This window comes from Meriones unguiculatus, chromosome 1 (assembly GCF_030254825.1).
Source record: "Meriones unguiculatus strain TT.TT164.6M chromosome 1, Bangor_MerUng_6.1, whole genome shotgun sequence".
In the NCBI taxonomy this organism is placed as follows: Eukaryota; Metazoa; Chordata; class Mammalia; order Rodentia; family Muridae; genus Meriones; species Meriones unguiculatus.
The window spans coordinates 184,100,751-184,124,094 of record NC_083349.1 but is presented as its reverse complement, the minus strand read 5'-3'; the positions used below and the strand labels follow the sequence as shown (position 1 = coordinate 184,124,094).

Sequence of the window (23,344 nt, the reverse complement as noted above, 5' to 3'; positions counted from 1 at the left end):
ATGAAATGATAGAAATTGGAGCTGGCTTGGTAGTTGGAAGCCATAAGAAGACTTGCTGTTGTTTCAGGGAGGCTGACTTTGGTTCCAAGAACCCACATTTACGTAGCTCACAATTACCTGTAACTCCAGTAAGGGATCCCTCTTCTGAATTCTAAGGGCACACACGCACACACACAGAGGACAGAGACTTTCAAGCACTCCTCTAAAGAGCAGTATCGCCACTGGTCCTGTCAGGAAAGAGCTGGAACAGTGAAGAAATGGCTGTTTTCTGAAGCCAGAGCTCTCTGCACAGAGGCTGGTAAAGGTTGGGCATGGTGGCACATGGTGGCATTCAGGAGACAGAGACAGAAGGATTATCAAGTTCTAAGGCCAGCCTGGAACCACAGAGTAAATTCGAACCTAGCCAGAGCTGCAAGGCATGTGTTTGTTTTCATTACTGTATTAATCTAGCTGCCTGATGCTTTTATTTATAAGCCCATTCTAATTGGTTTTTATATTTACAAAAAAAAAAAAAAAAAAGCAAAAAACCAAATGGGAGGATTGTCACTAGACAAAATAAAATGAACACCAAAGCAGTAGCAAAAGTTTGTATATTGTTCAAAAATATGCACAGATCTTGATGGGCATGGTGACTATCTGGTGACTGTCCATGTCACTGAGTTGTCCCTCTTTTAGATTGGTACTCTCCCAAGTCTCAAGTACATCATCTCTTTGGGAATATTGATGAGATTGGTTGAGAAACCTTCAATTAGCCATTTCCATCAAAGGACCCGGAACTCAGTGTACCCAAAGTAAAGTGATGGCCCACCCCTGACCTCCTTCACAGCTAGTATGCCTGGCTCCTTGAATGATACCTTCAGACAATTAGTTGGATAGATGGATGACCCCAGAGCCTGGAAGAGAACCTTTTAATCTCCCTCTCTGTCATTTCTTTTGTCCATTTTTCTCCCTGCAGTTCCCGGTAGTCAGTCTTACTTTTGAGATATTTATAGACATCTCTATCCAAGCTACCATTCCTGAGGAAGTAGATTCCCACCTCCGCCATTGTTCATTTTTACTCAGCTCTCTATAATCCCAGCGATCATCTCAAGGCATACTTCCCCTTTTTGAAGCAAGGTCTTACTTGGTAGGCCAGGCTATCCTCCAACTTGTGATCTTGTTTCTGTTTCCAGGGTATAATGATTATTGGCATGTGCCACCACATCTGACATACCTTTCCATAGCACCCTTTAGATGTCCTAGGATAGATGGCAAAAAATCCCAGTTTTGGAGACTGGTCTCATTGTATAGCCCTCATATACTAGAACTTGCTTTGTAGACCAGGCTGGCCTTGAACTCACAGAGATCTGCCTACTTCTGCTTCCCAAGTGCTGGGATCAAAGGCATATACTACCACACCTGGCCTAGAAGGTAAAATTTTGAACATAATTCACAAAGCCTTGTCTTGTCTGGCACCTAGCTGCTTGACAATCTAGCCCCATGAGTACATGGTACCTTATGTCTTCTAGCAGGTGGCCTTTGCACATGCTGTCTTCTCCTTCTGGACCAGCTTCCACCCCTTGCTCCTCTCTTTGGCCTGGTCAGTGCTGATAAATGTCTCCTCTGCATCTCTGCTTACCTGGCTCCTGTTCTCTCCCCCGATAGAATAGAATAGATCAAGCCAGGATCCCAACATCCCATGTTCCTTCCCTCCTTACATTTATGTGCTTCACTTACATTTTGATAGGTGATCCTTAGATTTAACTATTTTTCTCTCTTTCCCTCTGTTACCTCCAGGAAGACAGGAACTGTTTCTCTTTTGTTCATCCCTGAGTCCCCAGTACTCAGCATATAGCATGAGTCCAAATGTAAGTGTAAAATAAGTGAATGAATGTATTCTGCCTTCCAGACTCCATTCCCTACCTATATTTTCTACCTGAGGTGTGAACCGTGCCAAAGAGTTATGGGAAATTCTTCCTGCCACTCATCAAGTTTATTCGACTTTTCTTTTTGTTGTTGTTTAGAAACAGGGTCTCCTGTATCACTGCTGACCTCAAGCTCCTTATGTACTTAGGAATGGCCTTGAACTCCTGAACCTCCTGCCTCCACCTCCCAAATGCTGGGATTAATGGCATGTGCCATCACCCCAGGCTTCTTCAGCCTTTATGTTCTTGAGATGTTTTGATGGCCTTGCCACAGAGGGTTTGCTGGAGGCTCTACTTGAGATTGAGGAGGATAATGGAAAGGGCTCCCATGGAGATTCTGACTTAGCAGCTGCCTTGCCTCTCAGGGTAGGCAGATTCTTGAGATAACTACTGGGTATGGGAAGGCATCCTCACGAAGGGATCTTGCTAGGAGTCCTTGCCTTTTCTTTCCTTCTCTGCCACATCCCCTAGGAGTGTGTAGATAGCATATTAACTGAGGAAATGGTAGCCTCTGTTTGAAAGAGTCCATCTCTAGAGGGAGAGCAATGGCCACGCTGCAGTTTGCTTTCTGTAAACCATGCACCGTGCTGCTCCGGTGTGTTTATCACCTTCTCCTTGAGCTAACCGTGAGTGTGAGTGGTAATTGCTTAGGTCTCCAGGAGAGTCCATTTCCCTGTAGGTGTTATCCGCAGTCCTCAAGGAACCCTGAGGAGTAATCTTTACACAGCTGCCTTGGCAACTGAGTTCACCAATGTTTGCTATGCGGCCAAGGACAAGCAGGTACTGCGGGCGGTGGGAGTGCCTAACAAATTTCCCTCCTCAGATTGGCACATTTCCTGTAAGTGTTTGAGATTTCGCAGTGGGCTTCACAGTGCGGGAACAATTTCCATCATCGTCTGACTGGCAAGTGCTAGTTCTGTGGTAATTTGTGTCTTTAAAATAGCTTAATACACAATAGGGCACAAAGGTCCACTGTGCTTCTGACGTAATAGCTTAAATACACATTCTCACAATGTTCCCGACCTAGAGGAACATTTTAAAACATTTTTAAAAAACAAAAACAAGACAAAACCAACAAAAACCAACCTGCCTTGTTGTATTTCCTTAGCCTTTCTATATTCTTGGTATGTACAGGTACAGATAGGTAGTTCCAATTTTCTGATCTGCTTTCTTTACCTATTTAAATCTATGTCTGATAGACATCTATTGCTTAATTATCAGTTTTTCTTCTTAACATGTTCTGTCAAATTACCTCTGTTTAGCAGGGTTGGTTGGCAGCCTTGGAACAAGTCTCCTGATCTGTAGGATGACACTTGTTCCACTTCACTCAGGGCTGCAGAGAACCCAGCATAGGAGATTTTTTTAAACTAAAGAAAAAAAAAAATCCAAGACAAATTGGGACAAAGTGGTTGCTATAGAACTGTGTTCACCCCTGATATGGAGCAGGTAGATACAATCAAAGGTGATTTTTTAAAGATTAATTTTTATTATTTAAAATTATGATATATATATGGGGAGCAGTATGTGCCAATGGGTGCAGGGACCCACGAAGGCCAGAGATGTCAGATCGTCTTGAGCTGAGTTACAGGTGGATGTGAGCTGCCCAGGGTGGCTGCTGGGACCTGAACTCCGTTTATGAACTGATGACATGACTGCTCCATGGTATGGATGAGGAGAAGGTTTTTATTGTAGATTTGAGAGAGAGAGAACAGCCAGAGGCATCTTGAAGAGTCCAAAACAGAGGGAGAAAGAAGTACACTCAATGTGGCCAGCAGACTGGACATAGCCAGGGCTATCTGCAAGAGAGGGGAGAACAGCAGGGGATAGAGAATAAAGAAAGCATAGTGAGAGAAGCAGAGACAGAACACACACACACACACGAGAGAGAGAGAGAGAGAGAGAGAGAGAGAGAGAGAGAGAGAGAGAGAGAGAGAGAGAAAAGAAACAGCGAGAATAGCAGGGTTATAAGGAGAATGAGTAGGTGGGGGATGGAAGCCTGTGAGCTGGTGGAGGAAGTTTAGGGTAGGGGAGGAGGTGAGAAGGGTTAGGATGCTAGCATAGACTTTGAAATGTGTAACAGGTACTTGTGATGCCAAGGGAGCCTGGAGGCCAGCATGTGCTTTGATATGCTAATAGGCTCCATGGGTAGCCATATGTCCCTTCTGCCAGAGGTTAGGCAACTACTCCTTTTGGTAGATGGGAATGAGTTCACAAGTTCCTAATGCTGGCTTTTGTCTAACTGCCTGATATCCTCCTATAGCCCAGGTTGAGCTCACTGGACTGCCTTTCCTTTGGAGCTGACACTCAGGTTCTCTGCAAGAGCAGGATGTGTTCTTAACCTCTGAGCCATTTCTCCAGCCACCATTTTGTTTTTTTTTTTTATTCCCTATGCAGATACCAATGTAGTTGTTCTAGAAATTCCCTGATAACACCCTGCTAAGCCTCTGCCCCTTTCTGTGTATTTCTCACTCTCTCCTCCCTTCCTCTCCCCTCTCTTCTTCTCCTCCCCTTTCTTCTCCACAGTCTTGCTACGTAACCCAGGCTAGCCTGGATTCACATATTACCCACGCTGGTCTTGAATTCTCAATCCTGCTCCACTTCAGCCTTGTGAGAGCTAGGATTAAAGGTGTATGTCACCATTCCTGGTTGCCCCCTTTTTAGACATGACATCTTATTGAGCTAGAAGCACATCATCAATAGATACATTTAAAGCAGGATGCAGTGGTTTTCAGTGTATACACAGTTGTGCGATCTCACCTCAGATAATTTTACAATATGTTTGTAATTCCCCAGAGAAACCCTGTACCCACTGGCAGTTGCTGTAACTCCTCTCCCCTCATCCCCTGCCAAATGCCTCAACTTCTGGAAACCTCTGCCCTGCTTTCAGTCTCTAGAGCCTCCCCAGCCATTGCATGTAAGTGGGAATGTGTATCACATAAGCTTTAGTTTCTGGCTTCTATTACTTGGTATAATGTCTCCTAGGCGCACCCCCGTTGTAGCACACATCAAATCCATTGTTAGTAATTAGTGTTCTCAGGTGTGTATCTCCCACAGACGAGTTACTGATTTATAGGCTGGTGGGTATTTAGATTATTCTGGATCAGTCAAGGACATACATATACAAGTTTTTGTGTGGGTACATGTTTTGTTTCTCTTGGGTATATGCCTATGGATGGAGTCCGGGCCATGCAGAAACTTTATGTTTAACTTTTTCAGAAACCTTTACACTATTCTCCAGAGGAGCTGGACTGTTTTAAATTCTCTCTGGAAGTGTATGCAGGTTCTTTGCCAAGACTTGTTTCCTGCCTTTTTCCTGCTAGCTCCCCCAGTAGATGTGAAGTATGACCTTGTGTGTTGGGCATGTTTCTCTGATGTCTGGTGATACTATTTTTCTATGCTCATAATCAAGCCTCTCAAACAAAAAGTTTTGGCGAACTCAAAGCATGATGGCAACTAGCTGAATATGCCAGGCTTAAGATTTTGGGGGAAAGGGGTTTCGAGACAGGTTTCTCTGTGCAATAGCCCTGGCTGTCATGGGCTTGATTTGTAGACCAGGCTGGCCTTGAACTCACAGAGATCCACTTGCTTCTGCCTCCCAAGTTCTGGGATTAAAAGTGTGCATCACCATGCCCAGCCTCAGGTTTAAGATTTTTAATCAAACACTCAAACTAGATGGTCACAGACAACTACCCCACCTTAGGTCATTCTGCCTAGAGGCAAATTTAAGTTTTCTTCAAGCCAATGACTTTTCCTCCTGACCAGAAGTTGTCCCAACCTAAGCTCTTCTTTCTCAGCTGATGTTGGCCCACCTTGTACTGTCTTCATCAAGCTTTGCCCTCAAATGGGCATCTCATCTCCTGGGTTTGTATCAGGCAACCTGCTGAGTTCCCCCTTACACTGGTGGAGGTGCCCGGACGCTCTGTCAAGCAGTTTCCTGGAAGGGTTATACACCAGTGATCAGGTCCCCCATTGGAGCTTGGGACCACGGGTACGTCACACACTCTCCTTCTTGCCTTTCTCTCTGTCTTCCTGTTAGCTTCCCTTTTCTGGTTCCCCTCTCCAGTTTCGCTAGTGGCTCTACGAGTTTATTTCCTTTGTTACTTTGCTCCTTCCTTTCTCCATTAACAGGCCCCAAACAGATCTTGCACTTCAGTCAGCTTTTCATTTCTATAGCTAATACCTGAGATGGTTGGCTTGTAATGGAAAGACTCATTTTAGCTCAGTTTCATGTTGCCAGTTTTATGTTACTTACAGGTCTTTGGCGGAACACTATGGTAGGATCAGGAGATGGAGAAAAGCCACTGAGAGCAGACGTAAAGGCCCTACCATCCAGTTTGAGGGCAAGTCCACTAAGGCTCCATCTTCTAGTCCTCTAATGGAGGACTCTCTTGAGAGTCCTCCACCTCTCAATAGAACTGAGTGGGCCACTGCCTTTGAAGGACATTCCTGATGTAAACTATAGGACCATCGTGACCTCCTCTCCTGATCCTGCTTTGTCTTCTCCATTGATAAATTGAAATTCCACTGATCTGGCAGAAAGAGACAGGTATCTTTTTTTTTTTCATGTGATAGCATCTATTTTAATTTTTTATTTACCAGGGTACTGACTATACATGGCTCTGCTATATTTTAAAACACATGACTGAGAAAGAGTATTTCTTTTTTGTTTTTGTTTTTAATTTTTATTAATTACAATTTATTCACTTTGTATCCCCCCTGTAGCTCCCACCCTCCTCCCCTCCCAATTCTACCCTCCCTCCCCCTTCTCTACCTATGCCCCTCCCCCAGTCCACTGATAGGGGAGGTCTTCCTCCCCTTCCTTTTGATCCTAGTCTATCAGGTCTCATCAGGAGTGGCTGCATTGTCTTCCTCTGTGTCCTGGTAAGGCTGCTCCCCCGTCAGGGAGAGGTGATCAAAGAGCAGGCCAATCAGTTAATGTCAGAGACAGTCCCTGTTCCCATTAGTATGGAACCCACTTGGACACTGAACTGCCATGGGCTACCTCTGTGCAGGGGTTCTAGGTTATCTCCATGAATGGTTCTTGGTTGGAGTATCAGTCTCAGAAAAGGCCCCTGGGCCCGATTTTTTGGTTCTGTTGCTCTCCTTGTGGAGCTCCTGTCCTCTCCAGCTCTTACTATTTCCTACTTCTTTCATAAGATTCCCTGCACTCTGCCCAAAGGTTGGCCATAAGTCTCAGCATCTGCTTTGATACCCTGCAGGGTAGAGCGTTTCAGAGGCCCTCTGTGGCAGGCTCCAAGACAGGTATCTTGATGAGGCTCCCAGAAAAAATGTTAGAAAATAGCTATCTGCATTCAGGAGAAAGAGTGACTCTAGACCCTGGCTGCATTATCATGATCGTCTTATCAGATGATCAACAAAGTTTTCTTTTGGTTTCATTTGGTTTTTTTCTTTTTGAGCCAGAGTTTCACATAGGCTTTTGTAGCCCAGACTGACCTGGCTCTCATTAGGTAGCCAACTTTTGATCCTCCTGCCTCCACCTCATGAGTGGTGGGATTGCAGACAGGCAGTACCACACCAAGTTTATACAATTCGAGGGGAGTAGAGTCAGGTAGAACACATGATGTAGTACATTTTAGGCAAGCGCTCTGTCAACTGAGTCAAATCCCAGAGATCAATAGCTTCTAAAACTATCTATGCTAGATCCCATCCCCCCATTAATAGGTAACTACTAAGACAGTGAGCACTCATGCCCCATTGTTACTTACTGTGTGAGGGTAAAATTGCTACCATCTTGCAGTTTGATGGAGGTCAAGGACAGTACTAATAATTTTAAAAATGTAATAATAAATGAGTGGGAGAAAGATTATTGCAATCATTTTCATTATTGTCATATTCGCTTAATGAGGAGATTTGACACAGCTAAGGGTAAAAAGGTAATATTCAGACACCATATTAGGATGAATTTAAGGACCACAGTGTGGACCACACTGACGTCCTCAGCCCTGACCAAAGAGATCTTGGGTCCTCAGACCTAGATCATCGAGTGATGCTGGTCCATGTCTGTTTTTTTTCAGAACCAAGGGACCTGAGAAGGAGGAGAAGTTGAGGCGGGCAATCAAGCAGGTGCTGAAGTGTGATGTGACCCAGAGCCAGCCTCTGGGTGAGGTCTCTCTGCCTCCTGCGGACTGCCTGCTCAGCACGCTGTGCCTGGATGCTGCCTGCCCCGACCTCCCCACCTACCGAGCTGCCCTCAGGAACCTGGGCAGCCTGCTTAAGCCAGGGGGCTTCCTGGTGCTGGTGGATGCCCTCAAAAGTAGCTACTACATGATTGGAGAGCAGAGGTTTTCCAGCCTTCCCCTGGGATGGGAGGCCGTGCGAGATGCCGTGGAAGAGGCTGGCTACACCATTGAGCAGTTTGAAGTGATTTCTCAAAACTACTCTTCTGCCACAGCCAACAACGAAGGACTGTTCTCCCTAGTGGGGCGTAAGCCAGGCAGATCTGACTGACGTGATCCCAATTAAAGGCTTGCTGGTTCATTTCAGGTAGTTCTCACTGTGTGGTGTAGAAACGGAATGGTAGGACCCCATGGTTCAGGGTGGGGCGGGCGGGCTCACAAACCATTCTTCTATGCTCCGTACACATATTAATGCTCTGGGACCCTCAGGTGAGTAACTGAGAAATCTGATCTCCTCCACCTATACTCAAAGAAGAAGGCTGCACTACCACAAACATGAAGTTACTGACATGAATCAAACACGAATCAAGCTCACACCTGCCAGTCTCCATCTCCTGGAAAGCCTGGAGACAGAATGGGACTTCTGTGTTACGAGATCTCCAGTTCAGCTGGGGTTGCGGGAGTAGCAGCAGATGGTGATTCCTGAGCCTGATCAGGTTCAAGCCCGGGTGCAGGCTCTGGAGCTCAGGCAGCCGTCAGAGCACCTGGCCTGACTTGGGTAAATCAGACAGCTGCTTCATGAGCAGCTGGAAAGGAGCTCGATGCTCCAAAACCAAGAGAGGCAGAGGCGGGAGCTTAGAGAACAGCCAGTCACTTGCTCCCGAAGACAAGCACTGTGGTGGGCAGGGCTCTGAGAGAAAGATGGCAACAGCTCTCTGAAACACCGGGTAAATGGTGGCTGCCTGACCGGAAGTCAAACCTGGGGAATCCAGCGATGAATTCTTCAGGGAGAAGGGGAGCCCTTCCTTCCCCAGGATAAATGACGAGTCTCAGACGACCTTTGATGAAACCAATGGCTCATTTATTCCATGTGAAACAGTGACTTATAAACCTTGGTCAGTGGGAGGGGTTTTGGGGGTGAATGTGTCTGGTTCACTGGGGCTAGGAGTGCCAGGGAAACTTCATTTACATGCAGCAGCACAGTCCTATTATAAGAAGGGGAGCACAGTGCTTAACTGTCCTATGGGCAGCAGGAGGTGCAGCGTGAGGACAAGAACTCCAGGCAAGGTTAGAGGTATGGAAAAAGATCATTGGTTGAAATCTAAGGTACCAAGACATCTCGTTAGCATGGAGGGAATCCCCAGGTATACAATGAATGGATTTTTCTTTTTTTAATGGGGAAAGGATTGGGCCTGAGGGCTATGTGACACCTCTTAGGGTATCTGGGGTTTCCCAGTTAAGGAAGGGAGTCTGTCACTTTAGCAATGAACTCACAAGCTATCCGGTGATTCTAAACTTCGACTTTTAATAGCAGGGTCCAACACACACCTGCCCACAGAGGCATCAGTTATTCATAGTTAACCTCTCGGGGAGCTGTTGCATTCTTTTCTTGCATTCTTCCTGGAAAGACTGGCACACCCCAGCCACTGATGCTGATGAATCTGCTCTGGGCCCAGCCAGGCTCTAATGGACCTCCTCCCCTACCAGCATCAGAGGACAGCTGATCAGCGTTTCTTCCTATTCATCCCAGTGGTCCAATCTTTTCTTTCCTAAAACTCCTCTCATTTTCAAAATCTACCATTCCACAGATGTCTCTCCCTAGGAAGTTATCTAACCATTCTGTGCCTCAATTTCCTCACCCACAAATGAGATTGAAACAGAACCACTTGTTATGATGACAAAAATGCATTACAAGCTTAAAAAAAAAAACCCAGGGAGATGCTTGGTACTCAATAGGCATCCAATAAATGATGATGGCTAGATTATCATTATTATCACTATCGTCACAGTCCCATCTTGGCTATCAGTTGCCAAAGCAGCTGAGAAGAGATGTTTCCATCTCCAAATAGGAGAGGAGTCCTTCTCTGGGCCCTCCACTGGTGTGGCTGTCCAACAGCATCCATGAGAAAACAGTTTCCACACCCCATGCCACCAGGTTCTTTCTCATTCAAGAGCTATCCAGCAAACATGCATTTAGCATCCTCTATGTGTCTTTCCTGTGCCAGGTCCTGGGAATGTAAATGAAGCCCTAATGTCAGCTGGCTCAAGAGCCCTCGTCTTTGCAGACACAGTGACATGATAAGTGTTCCCAGATGCTGCCAAAGGCAGGGCTCTCTGCAGTCCTCACGCAGAGTCCACCAACTCGGCATCTTCTGTACAAGCCTTCCAGCCTGACAGTTCTGGGCAGGGCCATGAGGAGAAAGCTGCTTCCCTGCCTGTGTGTCAGAGCCATGCTGGCTTCTTGCCCAAGTGGCAGAGAACTCTTTCTGTCAGTACTAGGGTTGGCCAGGAACAAATTCTTTCTGGCATCCTGAGTCATGCAATCTTTTCTTATTTATTTACTTATTGATGATTGATTGATTGATACTGGGTCTCACTAAGTAGTACTGACTGTCCTAGAACTCAACGAGATCCACCTGCTTCTGCCTCCCAAGTGCTGGGATTAAAGCCTTGATCATAATGTCTTGTTCATAGCTATTTACCCACAGCTGGAGCAGAATCAGCCACAGGGGACATGAGAATGAAAATACAACTTCACTCACTGAAACTGATACATAGGTAAATTTGGACCAAGGTTTGTGGTTTGTAGACTTTGATCTGGGCCCAGAAGCAGCCCTACTTGTGGTTCAAGTTTAATGAAGTTTCTTGGGAATACTTCGGTTGCTTGTGATACTCAGACTTGTAAGGGAGCTCAAGAGTCAGGCCAGTGGACAGGTGGTATATTGTTTCTTCTGCACTCTGTCCACACTCTTTCCTTCTCTTTGTTGCTATTCCTCTAAATCAAAACCTCCCAGCCTGAAAGCATTCCATACATAAAAACAGAAAACAAGTAGAGGCAGAGGAGTGCCAGATGAAGTGTCCACTACATCAATATTTTCCCACTGCAAGCTACCATTCATTCATCGGAGTATCATAAAATCAGCTGAGAGCACTACAATGCACATTACAGAAATAACAGGACAATCCGGACAAAAAGAAATCTGATAATAGAGCAGCGTGCAACGACATTTTATGAAGTTTTGTTTTACAAATCTGCATATCTATCTGTTTACATACTGACCCACACGTCCACACGGCTAAGTTAGCACTGTAGGTGTCCTCCACCCGCAGAGTTAGCTTCCTGGCCGTGCGTCCATCTGAAATATATTCATTACATTCCCGTTGCTGTGGTAAAATATTCCAACAGACAGCAAGTCATGGGGAGGGAGTTTAGTTCAGCTTGCAATTCCAGGTTCCAGGCTCACCGTTGTAGGGGAACCAAGGCGAAACTTCAAACAACTGGTATCACATCCGCAGTCGGGAGCAGAGAGAAATGGGTGCACATGTGGTCAATTAGTTGCTTGTTGATCAGTTCTTTAGCTCAGTTTCTCCACTCTTATATAGTTTAGGACTCCCTGCATACTCTGGGCTTGGTTGACTTCTGACAATGTCCCCACAGACATCTACACAGGCCAAGCCAAGGTAGACAACCCTTTGCTGAGAGTCTCATTCTAGGTGACTCTAGACAGACCAACCATCACAGCTTGATTATTTGCTACTGGATTATGGTATAGCTTGTTTTTCCTACTGACTGTGAGCCAAACAGTTGGAGAAGCACTTGCCTGTACTCTGGTCTTCCGAGACTGGACTATGAGAACTCACATTTTTCTTCCATGTAGAGATAAATTCGATTGCTTCTTCATCCTAAAAAATGCTTAGTCACTCAGAGAAACTGACACACAAATATAAAGTCATGAGTGAGAGATGGGCTGGGGTGGAGTTTCAGTAGCACTGTGTGCTTGGAAGAGGGTGCTGGTACTTACTCTGGGTTTTGCAGGCTGAATAAGGATCTGCTTGGCTGCTAGGAATGGAAGAGAAGCCTGGGGAACAGTATGTACCAATGCATGAAATGTATTTCTGCCAGGAGCAGACCCACCCTTTACTGGTTTGTTCTTTCAGTGAAACCCAGACCTAAGCAAACATTTGGCTTCTGGTTTTCTTTCTGTTTGCCTTTTCCGAAATCAAACAGACCAACCAAGTCATGAGCAAACACAGACTCAGGGGTCACTCTGGTCCCAGCTTGTAAACGTCTCTCACCGCTGACACTGCTCAGCTTTTTCTAGTGGGCTTTTCTGAGGGAAGTGTTGATCAGTTTCACCCTGAGCAAACTCTTACCATGCAGGAGGCTGCATGGCTATGCCTAATGCTCTGGGGAAGACCAGGGAAAAAGAAAGCCATTAAAGAGGTGGTTAGCCCATTTAGTGTCATGCAGCCCAGCCTTGGTAATTCCTGTCATCTGGCTGTCAAGAGTAATCAAAGGAGATATTCATGATATGGCTTACCAGGCTCCACTTTGAAGGCTGTGACTGCCTCTCTAATTCTAACCTCCGGCCAACTCAAAGATGAGAAGCAACCAGTGAATCATATGGAGGGGAGAATGTTGGGGGATTGAGGACAGAAAATATCATCATCATTAGAGTACCACACCACTTTCATCAGGCTGGAGGTCCTTCTTGAAAACAGGGGCACTGGGCATCTCTTAGGAATAGACTGAAATCAAATGAGAGGCCCACAAAGCCATTCTGTAACCTGCTATACTATATTCAAAATTTGCAGTATAATTAACTCCTTCTAGAATGGCTGTTAAAATGCAAGCTGCTATATTCATTAGATTTTCTTAATGAGCAGAGTTAAGCATGGTCTTCAAAACCTGGTTTGTCTTTTTATCCAAGTCTGCCCCACGGACACTTGGAATGCAACCTTCTTTAGAGCTAGGCATTCACTCAGAAGATATTTATGGCACTCTGATTAGATTCTAAATCTTATTTCTGGTTTCATGGCCCTTAATTTCTCTGGGGAACGGCAGAGGTCATGGAGTCTCACAGCTCCTAGAAAGTGTATGTGCTAGTTAGCTTTAATTGTCAACTAGGCGCAGCCTCGAGTCATCTGAGAAGAAAGCCTATATTGAAAGATCGGTGTAAGTGAATCATATGATGTAGGAGGGCTCAGCACACTGTGGGCAATACCATTCCTTAGGCGCCACAGCTACTGTGGTTCTGGGTGGTGTAAAAAAGACAGGTGAGCATAAAAGGAGCAAGTTGCCAGTGAACAGTGTTCCCCCCAGCAACAAAATAAAACTAGGACAGTAAACTACAATAAATAGATATTTTGGTCCTCAGGAATCACCAGTCTCTTCTGACAGAGTCCACTCAGACAAGGTGTAGCAGGCTTGTCTTAACAGCCTCTTGTGGCTAGACCAGATCTGTTTAGCTCAACTTTGATAGAAAAAAAAAAATGTTTAGCTTCTACACTGCACTTTTGAACATTTTAGCAAAGAGAAGCACTATTGTGAACAGAATCCCTGGCGCATCCTGCTTTGAATTTTCCAATGGGAGTAAGAATCTCAACTTTTTGGTCTTCCCTCTCCTCCTTGCTGGCCGGTTTCACGCATTGATTGAAAGCACATTGCTTGACCTCTGTGTGGCCAGCAGAGGGCGCACACGGTTCTTACTAAAGCCTTTCCGAGCCTGGGACCATTCACGCCAGAAAGAATTTAAATAGAAATTAAACTTTGCGAAACAAGAAACCTATTTCCTTTGGACACCCTACTTATGAGGTTGCTAAGAAAAGGGGAAGAGAGCTCAGCACATTTTTCTCTAACAAAAAATATGTGATTACTTTCACACATTTAAATTTTTTCCCTTTTAGGTCTATACACAAAATGCAAATTTTAATAACCCATACAGAGGCTCTGGGCCAGTTTAGCATGAAAAATGTTGAATATTGGATTATGCGGTTAACTTACCATCGCCTTCTATTTCCTGTTTATTCAACAAAGGAACAAGAAGTTGTTGTGCTTTTGCAAATCTTTCAATATTAAAAAAACAAAAGAAAAAAAAAGTCTTTTGGCTTTGGATGCTGACCAAAGACTAGGCTCCAGATTTTAATTTTAATGGTGTCTGATAAATTAAGGGGAAGGCTTGGGCTGAACTGCAAACTTTCCACAGATCATTGAGCTAATACTACCTTTGTTCTGACTTAAGAGTTAAAAGCCAGAAAATAATTTCTCTACTGCTGAGTTATCATCTCTCCCCTTTCAGGGGGAAAAAAAGCGCCTTTGGATATTTAATAAACAAGTAGGTTGTTTTCAGCTAAGTGGCTTTATACTCTCGAGGAGCAGGCATGTAAGCAATGCAGAGCAGCTCGGAAAGGAAGATAGATGGTTCTTGAACAAACTGTTAGCTGATTGCCCCTTACCACTCAATGCTGAGTTTCTGTCCACCTCAAACTTGTCCCACTCTCTGCAACTTGCTGAGGGTGAGAAAGATCATCTATTTAATATGACCTTTGCCCTTGCCAAATCAATATATCGACTATATCTTTTTTAATGTGAGTCAAGTCTTGGAGAATGAAAAGCTAAAACCTCTTGTTTAATTGCTGAAAAGCCGAGACTGAGGTCAAGGCAAAGGACATCACCTTTGAAAACCCTTGTTTCTCCGGCAAAACAAGAAGTTTGAGTTATGTGCCCACAAGGTCCAGTATTCTATGATTTTATGAATTAAAAACCATACTTGTTGAAATAGAAGTCTAACACAAAAGCCACTGGAAGTAATCTCATCCTTTAAGATTCAGGTAAAGCAGATGGGGCTGTGCCTCCATTGGTAGAGGATTTCCTAGTATATGTGGAGCTCTGGGTAACACATAAAATCTGTTGTGGTGGCTCTTGCCTGTAATCCCAGCACTCAGCACGTGGAGACAGGCAGAACAGAAGTTCAAAGTCACCTTTGGCTATGTATTCAATTTGAGGCCAGCCTGAGAACTTGTCTCAAATGGATATTGTTGTTTTCAAGTAAAATTAGCCCAGCCCCCATCATTCACACAACCCATAATTTCCCTCAACTTCCAGGGGTTGGGGTTGAGGGGTGGCTTGTATTTTCCTGGTGATCCCTGGATCAGAGATTGCCCTGACTTTGAGTTTGGGACTCATCACTTTTCAGCCATGACCTGATCTTTTCCTACATCTTACAACCTCTGACCAGACTCATCCTAAGCCTATGGTCTCCCAGAATCCTACTGGCTAGAATATACTTGATTGTAGGCTTGACCAAAGCTTCAAGATTTCAAGATAATGGGAGTCATTCACACTGTAGGATGAAAGGATTTAAACTTGGTGTCTGCATTGGTTATGGTTCTTCGCAGGAATAAATGTATGGAATGTGTATAATTATAAGAGGGGGATAATTAGATTGCCTTGCATAAGCAGAGACTGGAATGTTTCAGGATGGCTGTGGGCATGCTACAGAGCCAAGAAAGGCAGGAGCTACTGTGACTAAGAAGCCAGGAGCCTTGGAAAGAGAAACCAATGACACAGCTCTAGGATTAGAAGAGAAGGCCTGTCTAGTCCAACTCAAGGTTTAAAGGCTGAAGAACTTGGGAGTCTGGTGTATGTGAGTGTCAGCCACAGCAAAACCTGAGCTTGTTCAAGTTCAAGAAGGTTCAAGAGTGAGATTTTGAGAGAGGGGAAGAAATGGACACAAGCCCCATACCAAATCCAGAAGCTATCAAAGGAAAAATTAGTTTCTCCAATGGAGTCTCACTGGGTATACAAAACACACGTAAGGGCAGGCAGTGCCCAGCAGTAAATGGCCAATAACAATCAACAACAAAATCAATTTAATGATATTTTTGGAGTATTTTGTGTTTGTTTGTTTAATTGATTTTTATCTCATAATGCTTTATCTGGACATTTGTTTTTAACCTTATAGGTTTTTGCATCTATATTATGGTTTTTGATTTTGTGTTTTTATGAGATTTCTGTGTGAGCAAATGTCTGTATGTCTGTATCTGTGTTTCTTGTGCTTTTTCTTTGCCTCTCCTTTTTTTTATTTGCTTATTTTGTCCCTTTCTTTTCTTTCTTTCTTTCTTTCTTTCTTTCTTTCTTTCTTTCTTTCTTTCCTTCCTTCCTTCCTTCCTTCCTTCCTTCCTTCTTTCTTTCTTTCTTTCTTTCTTTCTTTCTTTCTTTCTTTCTTTCTTTCTTTCTGCCTTCTCCATCTCCTCTTCTTCTTTTTTGACTGGATGTTTCTTCTCTTTTCCTTTTTTGTTTTTTGTTTGTTTTTCGAGATAGGGTTTCTCTGTGTAGCCTGTACTCACTTTGTTGACCAGGCTGGCCTCAAACTCATAGAAACCAGCCTGCCTCCTCCTCCCAGTTCTGGGATTACAGGTATGAGCTACTACACATTGCTACCTGTTTGTTTTCTAATGAGAGGTAGATAGAAAGGGTATGGATTTGGGTTGCTGGAACAAACTGAGGAAGGTGAAACCATAATCAGAATATCTTTGTATGAAAAAAAAATACTGGGAGCTCAAACCTTCTCTTTCTGTATTGTTCCACTTAAGTCTCCCAGCTTATTGGATGCTGTCACCCACATTCCTTAGGGTCTCCCCACTCAGCTCACACACCCTCATGCCAATCATCTCTGGAAACACTCTCAAAGTGTCCTACCAAATATCTTAATCCAGTCCAGTTGTTACTGGAGCAGTCACGGTTAGAGCCTCAACTCTGCTCTGAGCCTGGACCGCCTGATCTCAGCAGGCCAACTAGGGAGAAGAAACGATTGGGGAAATGCAGAGGTTTATTTAACATGGCCACCCTGGGAAAAGGAACCAATAGGCCAGTGACCCAGCCCTCACTCCCAGGTTTGCCTTTGGAGTTCTGATGTGAAGTTTAGATCTAAATGGAAAGCTAAGAAGTCCTGGTCAAAGCATCACGCCTCCATCACCCTTGTCTGGGTTCCAGACTCTCCTGTAAGGTGGTCTGACAAGTGTCGAAACTGTGTAAAATCTCTGTTTTTTAGAGACAAGTTTCTGATTATTTGGCACGGAGGCGGCAGCCTTTCCTTCTCCAGCACAAGATTCCTGGGAGGAAATTTTAATTAGAGGCGTTGTCGCAATAGTCTGATAGCCAAAAAGAAGGGAACACATGTGCGTCCCTGCCACAACAGTTAACAAGCATCTGAGTTAGGGTTTCTCTTGCTGGGAAGAGGCACTGTGAGCCCAGCAACTCTCACAAAAGAAAACCTTTAGTTGGGGTTGTCTCACAGGTTCAGATGCTGGGTCTGGCTTGAGCTTCTGAAACCTCAAAGCCCACCTCCAGTGACATACTTCCTCCGACAAGGCCACACCTACTCCAACCAGGCCACACTTCCCAAGAGGGCTGCTCCCTATCTGTAACAAAACTTCAGTCATTCAATTTTACCAATCAAGACCTGGGAGCCAGATGCTGGGGTGAAAGTGTGCTAGCTCAGAGAAGAAGATATGTTCACATCTTCAGACCTTGATTAGACCCCTGAAGCTTCACTTCCTTTAAGAAACCATGGTATTTTCCTTGAACTTTAGTAACTCTATTTAAATTAGATAGATAGATAGATAGTCAAAGTGGATACAGGTGAGTAGCTTTAATATGTCACACGGTATCACTGGGAAGACATAGAACCTAGACTTGTCTTAGAAGGATATCTAAGATAAAAGAATATTAGCTAAAGGGGGCGGGGTGAGAAATGAGTTCCAGATAGAGAAAACCGCATGTATGAAAACATAGAGGAGAAGGAAACATTGGTAGAAGATGCTGTAGTGTGCACCCCCACACCCCCTACACTCACACTGACCCAGCCTACCTGTCCACAGCACACAGCAGCCTCTTTTCAGGAGATGTGCCGCTAGCTGACGGAGACATCTCATCTTGTGATAAGCCATTGTCCTCAAGGCAGCTCTCAACCCACGGTCTAGAAGATTTAAACAGCATGGCCTCCCCTAAGGGAGGTCACCTGTTAAGTCAACTTGAGTTTCTGTCTCTTTGCCTTTGTGAATCAAGGAACCATTAGCATCTACCTGACATCACATCCTTGCTGGGTCTCTTTCATTTACCTTGCTTGTTCCTCTTAAGTGTGGTCCCCGGGGTCACACTTGGCAATACACACCTTTAATCCCAGCACTCAAGGGGCAGAGGCAGAGGATGACAGATCTCTGTAAGTTGGCTGTCAATTTGGTCTACACACTGAGATTCTATCTCAAAAACAAAACAAAACAGAACAGAACAGAACAACTAAAATGACATCTCAAATCCCTGCTCCGTGCTTCTGAGAAACCATTTTTGGAGACAGTGCCACAGGGAGGCCTTCTGAGGCTGAAGTTGCTATGGGAACATGATTTGAAGTTTTCACTGACTTAAGTTACTACTGTTTTCAAAAACCTAGGTTTGGTTCCTAGCACCCACAAAAGGCAGCTCATCACTACCTGTATTCCCGTTCCAGGGGTCTAGTGCCCTCTTCTGGTTTCCACAGGTACCTGCACACATATGGTGGACAGAAACTCACACAGGCACACTCAAACACATAAGCCCAAAACAAACAAATCCTTTAATCCTTTTTTTTTTTTTTTAAACTTTCCTCTGTGATATAGCCAAGTATGTTTCTTGTTACAGGGTCATAGTTAAACTTTGCCTTCATCCATGCTCCTGATTTTACAAATAAAGATACCAAGACAGGACATCATGGCACCTGGCTGTCGTCTTTTGGAGCCTCAGTCTCTTTGGAAAGCAGGAATAATAATTTGTGTTTTCTCTGCGTTATCACAGCCCAGCCAGAAGAAGGCCTAACCCATGCTAGAGAGTTGTCTCTTGTTTGAGTCTAAGGCATACAAATGCCTATCATACCTCACATCAAGTAAAGGAGAAACCCTGCCTCAAAACCCAGTGGAAGGGGAGAGTTGACTCCTGAAACTTGTCTCTGACCACCACATATGTGCCATGTCACTTGTGCACTTACATTCACACACACACATACACAGTATTTGGTGAGGGCCTTCTTTTTGTTTTTCAAATGGCTGTCTTCTACTCTTGTACTGCTTTGCTCACAACTGTCTGTAACTCCAGCTCCAGGAGATCCGACACCTCCACACAGATGTGCACTCGAGAAAAATGCAAATTCACATAAAAATAAATAAATCATTAAAAAAAAGAGTCTTCTTTTAGTCTCTTACATGTTGCATTAGTGAATCAGTGACTATATATCCACCTTGAAGATAATGATAAATTAAGTTTCTGAACCTATACAATGACCCATTGAATCAAGACATGGACAATTGCTGAAACTCAACTTAAATAGCCTAATGTTTTCCTTCCTCCTTTTACCCCTATAGATTGAGGTGAATGACCTCCCATGATTCAGGTTAGGAGCCGGACCTGAAAGATGGCTGGAAAGAACTCTAGTAGAACCTGTGAGGCAAAGACGTGGAACCCCTCTTCACTATGCAAGGAGCCTTTCCGTTTCTCGCTCCTGGGCAGTGAATATAATCCATGAATTAAAGATAATTAGTGCCCTTCTAGAAAGCGCAACTTTAATTACAGAAAGCTAAGTGTGTTTAGGGCATTTGAGAAGAATCAAGTGTTTCACAGTTCACGGAGGGTTCTTGCTGGCTGGAGGGAAAACTTGGCACACTTGATAACTCAATTATCCTTAGAGGAATATGAGACAGAAGAAAACCAGCGTTCGACAGGCAGCGGAGGATGGAGTAATCAACCTTAATACAATAGAACACCCCACTGCTCATCTGTGGAGGCTGAATGTGCAAGCCCTGGGGTTGAACTTGCTTTTTCCTCTCCTCAAATGCTAGGTGCTGGTGCTATAGAAATAAGCAATAAAATAGGTCATACATGGCTCACCCTCACAGAGCACTTGGTTTATCCGCAAACGCTATGGGATAATGACATAGACTGAATCCATATGTTGAAATCTAACCCAAGGTGACATTTCCAAGTAGCTAGGCAGATATTAGCAGGCTTGGAGGTCACTAAAGATGGACACCTCCCTCATAGTCAGCAGTTATATTTCTGGACTTGAGTTAAGAAATAACTTCTGAACTGCCCAAAAGACCACAAGGCTACTATCTAGCTAGATAGTACCAACCCTTTCTGAGTAAAGGGCTAAGAAAATCGATTGTCCCTTAAGAGTTAATCCATATGGACTTGTCAACAACCTGGACAGCCCCCCACACACACACCACAACCCCCCCCCCCCACACACAAATTGTTTTAAAGTTATTCTGGTCACCTTAAGAAATAATATAAAACTTACCTAAAAATGCAGGTTGGCACAATAGACTCTGACCACTGTCACCCTGTGAAAGTGTTTCTCTCTGCAAAGGTCCTGGCATTGCCCACTCTCACCACTTGAGAGTGCCTCACTTGACTCGAATGCAGTCTGTCTTCTATCGTGTACTTAGTGTGTCTCCTCTAAACTCTTTCCACAGAGGTCCCAAGGATGGGGGAGGGGCAGGTGTGCGCCAGCCCAGTCCTACAACAAGTGCCGGGGATGGAGTCTTTTGGGCATAATTTGATCATGAAAATGGAACCCTCATGCATGGATGGGACTGGTACCCTTGTGAAAAGACACGTAGGAACTTACTCTTGGGCTCTGCTCTCTGCCTTGTGAGTACAAGATTAGAAGACAGCCATTTGAAAACCAAAAAGAAGGCCTTCACCAAATACTGTGTGTGTGTGTGTGTGTGTGTGTGTGTGTATGAATGTAAGTGCACAAGTGACCTGGCACATATGTGGTGGTCAAAGACAAGTTTCAGGAGTCAACTCTCCCCTTCCACTGGGTTTTGAGGCAGGGTTTCTCCTGTTGTTTCTGCTACCGTGTATGGCATGTCAACTGGCCCGTGAGCTTCCAGCCAGTTTTCCTTTCTCTGCCTCGTGTCTCATTATGGAAGTGCTAGGATTACAGATGTGCACTGCAACATCCAGCTTTTTTTTTTTTTTAACATGGGTTCTAGAATCAACTCATATGATCAAGCTTGCATGAGCAGAGCTTCTACCCATTAAGCCACCTCTCCAGCCCTCACCCCGGCCAAAGAGTTTTTAATTTATTTATTTTTAGTTGTCACATAAAACAATGGGTTTCATTACAACATTTTCATGCATGTATTTTTGGACTTTGCTCATATTTGCTCCTGCCCACCTCCCACCCTCCCCAGAAATTTTTGAGCTAAGATCTTGGGATAAATAAAACCTGACAAGGTATGCAGTTAGAGGGCTGGGGGCAGGGGCGCAGGTGGGGCGGGGAGGTGAACAGTAATACAGATGGAATGCAACAAGGACCCGGCAGCAAGAGAGAATGGCTCAGTTTTACGAAGGAAGTTCTCTGGAGCTGTTCTGCAGGGCGTGAGTGAGGAAGTGGCTAAAGATGGGCTCTAAAAATAGATACGAAGGTTTGGTACTTAGTTTTAAGTACTGTGAGAGACACTTGGAGGGATAAAGAGAACAGCAGAGCCTTGAAGAGATTTCTAGTATCTTTGGATTTTATCCAGGAAAGGAATCTACGACATCTTTGAATTGCTAATCTGCTAGGTAACTGAAAGAAAATGTTTACCTAAGCCTTTTTACTCTTGGCCACGTTGGTGCCTCCATCATCTGATCCTCCATGGACATGGGATCTAGAGCTCGTAACTCTATCCATAGCCTCTGTGTGTGTGTGTGAGGGGGGTGAGTGTATGTTCATGTATGCGGGCACATGTGTGTATAGATTCATGTGCACTTGAATGCATGTACATGTCATACTCAGAAGACAAATTCAGGTGTTATTCATCAGGTGTTGTCTACCTCTTGTTTGAATTGGGGGCTTTCATTGACCCAGAACTTTGCCAACTTAGTCTAAGCAGTGAGCTCCAGGACTCTACTTGTCTTTCTACTTTTTTCTTGACATTCCTGGGATTACAAGTGGGCATCACCATGCCTGGATTTTTTTCAGTCCAGTTTCCCGGGAATCTAATTCAGATCCTTATATTTGTAAGGCAAATGCTTTACCAGCTATGTGGTCTCCCCAGCCTTCCACATCCCGCTCAACAACCCCACCCACTCAGCCCTCACTCAACCTGACAATTAGAATGTATCACATAAAGATTTGTTAAGTGAAAGAGTGGAGGGATGCCTTTGGCTGTCTGTCTCAGTGACTCACGGGGCTTCATGCTCGACCTGCCCCTGGATCCACTGGGAATCTCTAATTACAAGGTTGAATTAGCAAATTCAGTGCCACTGCTCTTCATAACTTAATACAGAGTGTTGATTCATTAACATTGAACTCACACCAACAGCATTGCAGCACATGCTTGAAGGAAGCTTATCTAACAAACCCATTTCCCCGTTAGCCACATCACAGCCTTCTTGTGCTTAAGAACAGAAGAAGATGTATGGGGGTAGAAAGATGGTTCAGTGGTGAAAAGAGCAGCCTTCTTGCAGAGGACCTGACTTCAGTTCCCACTACCCAGGTTGGGTAGCTGGCAGTCACCTAAATTTCATTTCCAGGGATCCACTACCCACTTCTGGTCTCCATGGAAACTGCATTCACATTCACAAACCCACACGGAGATACATGTATCTACACATAATTTTTTTATTTTTGTGATAAAGATTATTTTCTTTCTTTCTTTCTTTCTTTCTTTCTTTCCTTCTTTCTTTTACAGTTTATTCATTATATATTCCGATTGAAGCCCCCTCTCTCAACTCCAGTCCCACACTTCTTCCCCCTTCTCCTAGTCCATGAAAGGGGGAGTTCTCTTCCTCTGCCATCTGCCCATAATTTATCAAAGATCATCAGGACTGCCTGGATAATCTTCCTCTGAGGTCTGGCAAGGTCACATCACCAGGGGCAAGTGATCAAAGACCAGGCAATTGAGTTCATGACAGAGGCAGCCCCTGCCTCCCTTACTAGGGAACCGCATGGAGACTGAGCTGCCAATTGGCTACATCTGAGCAGAGAGTCTAGGTCCTCACCATGCATGGTCCTTGGTTCTTTCATCAGTCTCTGCAGGACCCCCTGGGCTCAGGTTTTTTAGCTTTGTTGGTTTCCTTGAGGGGCATCTGTACCCTCTGTGTCCTTCTATCCCCCTCCCCCTTCTTTCATAAGACTCCCTGCACTCTGTCCAAAGTTTGGCTGTGAGTCTCAGCATCTGCTTCAATCCCCTGTTTGCTAGAGCCTTTCAGAGACCCTCTATAGTAGGCTCCCATCCTGTTCCCTCTCTCACACCACTTATGATGTCTATTCTGTTTGC

The 23,344-nt window shown here is 44.5% G+C and overlaps 1 protein-coding gene and 1 long non-coding RNA gene across 3 annotated transcripts in view; one reads left to right on the top strand and one right to left on the bottom strand.

The window, feature by feature from the left end:
- The window catches only part of Nnmt (nicotinamide N-methyltransferase), a 66,710-nt gene that overhangs the window by 4,417 nt on the left and 38,949 nt on the right, over nucleotides 1–23,344 (top strand). The window contains exon 3 of one of the 2 annotated variants that reach the window (XM_021633335.2): nucleotides 7,940–8,407. The exons of the other annotated variant lie outside the window; for it this stretch is intronic. Within the exon in view, the coding sequence (XP_021489010.1) occupies nucleotides 7,940–8,372 (433 nt within the window). The 3' untranslated portion in view covers nucleotides 8,373–8,407. Of the gene's footprint in view, nucleotides 1–7,939; nucleotides 8,408–23,344 lie in introns of those variants that run through there. 2 annotated transcript variants of the gene reach the window in all.
- LOC132649496 (uncharacterized) lies at nucleotides 11,241–12,193 on the bottom strand. Its single transcript, XR_009587950.1, has 2 exons — nucleotides 12,064–12,193; nucleotides 11,241–11,944 (listed from the first exon to the last, which is right to left on the bottom strand). It is a non-coding gene; the product is annotated as an uncharacterized LOC132649496 (long non-coding RNA).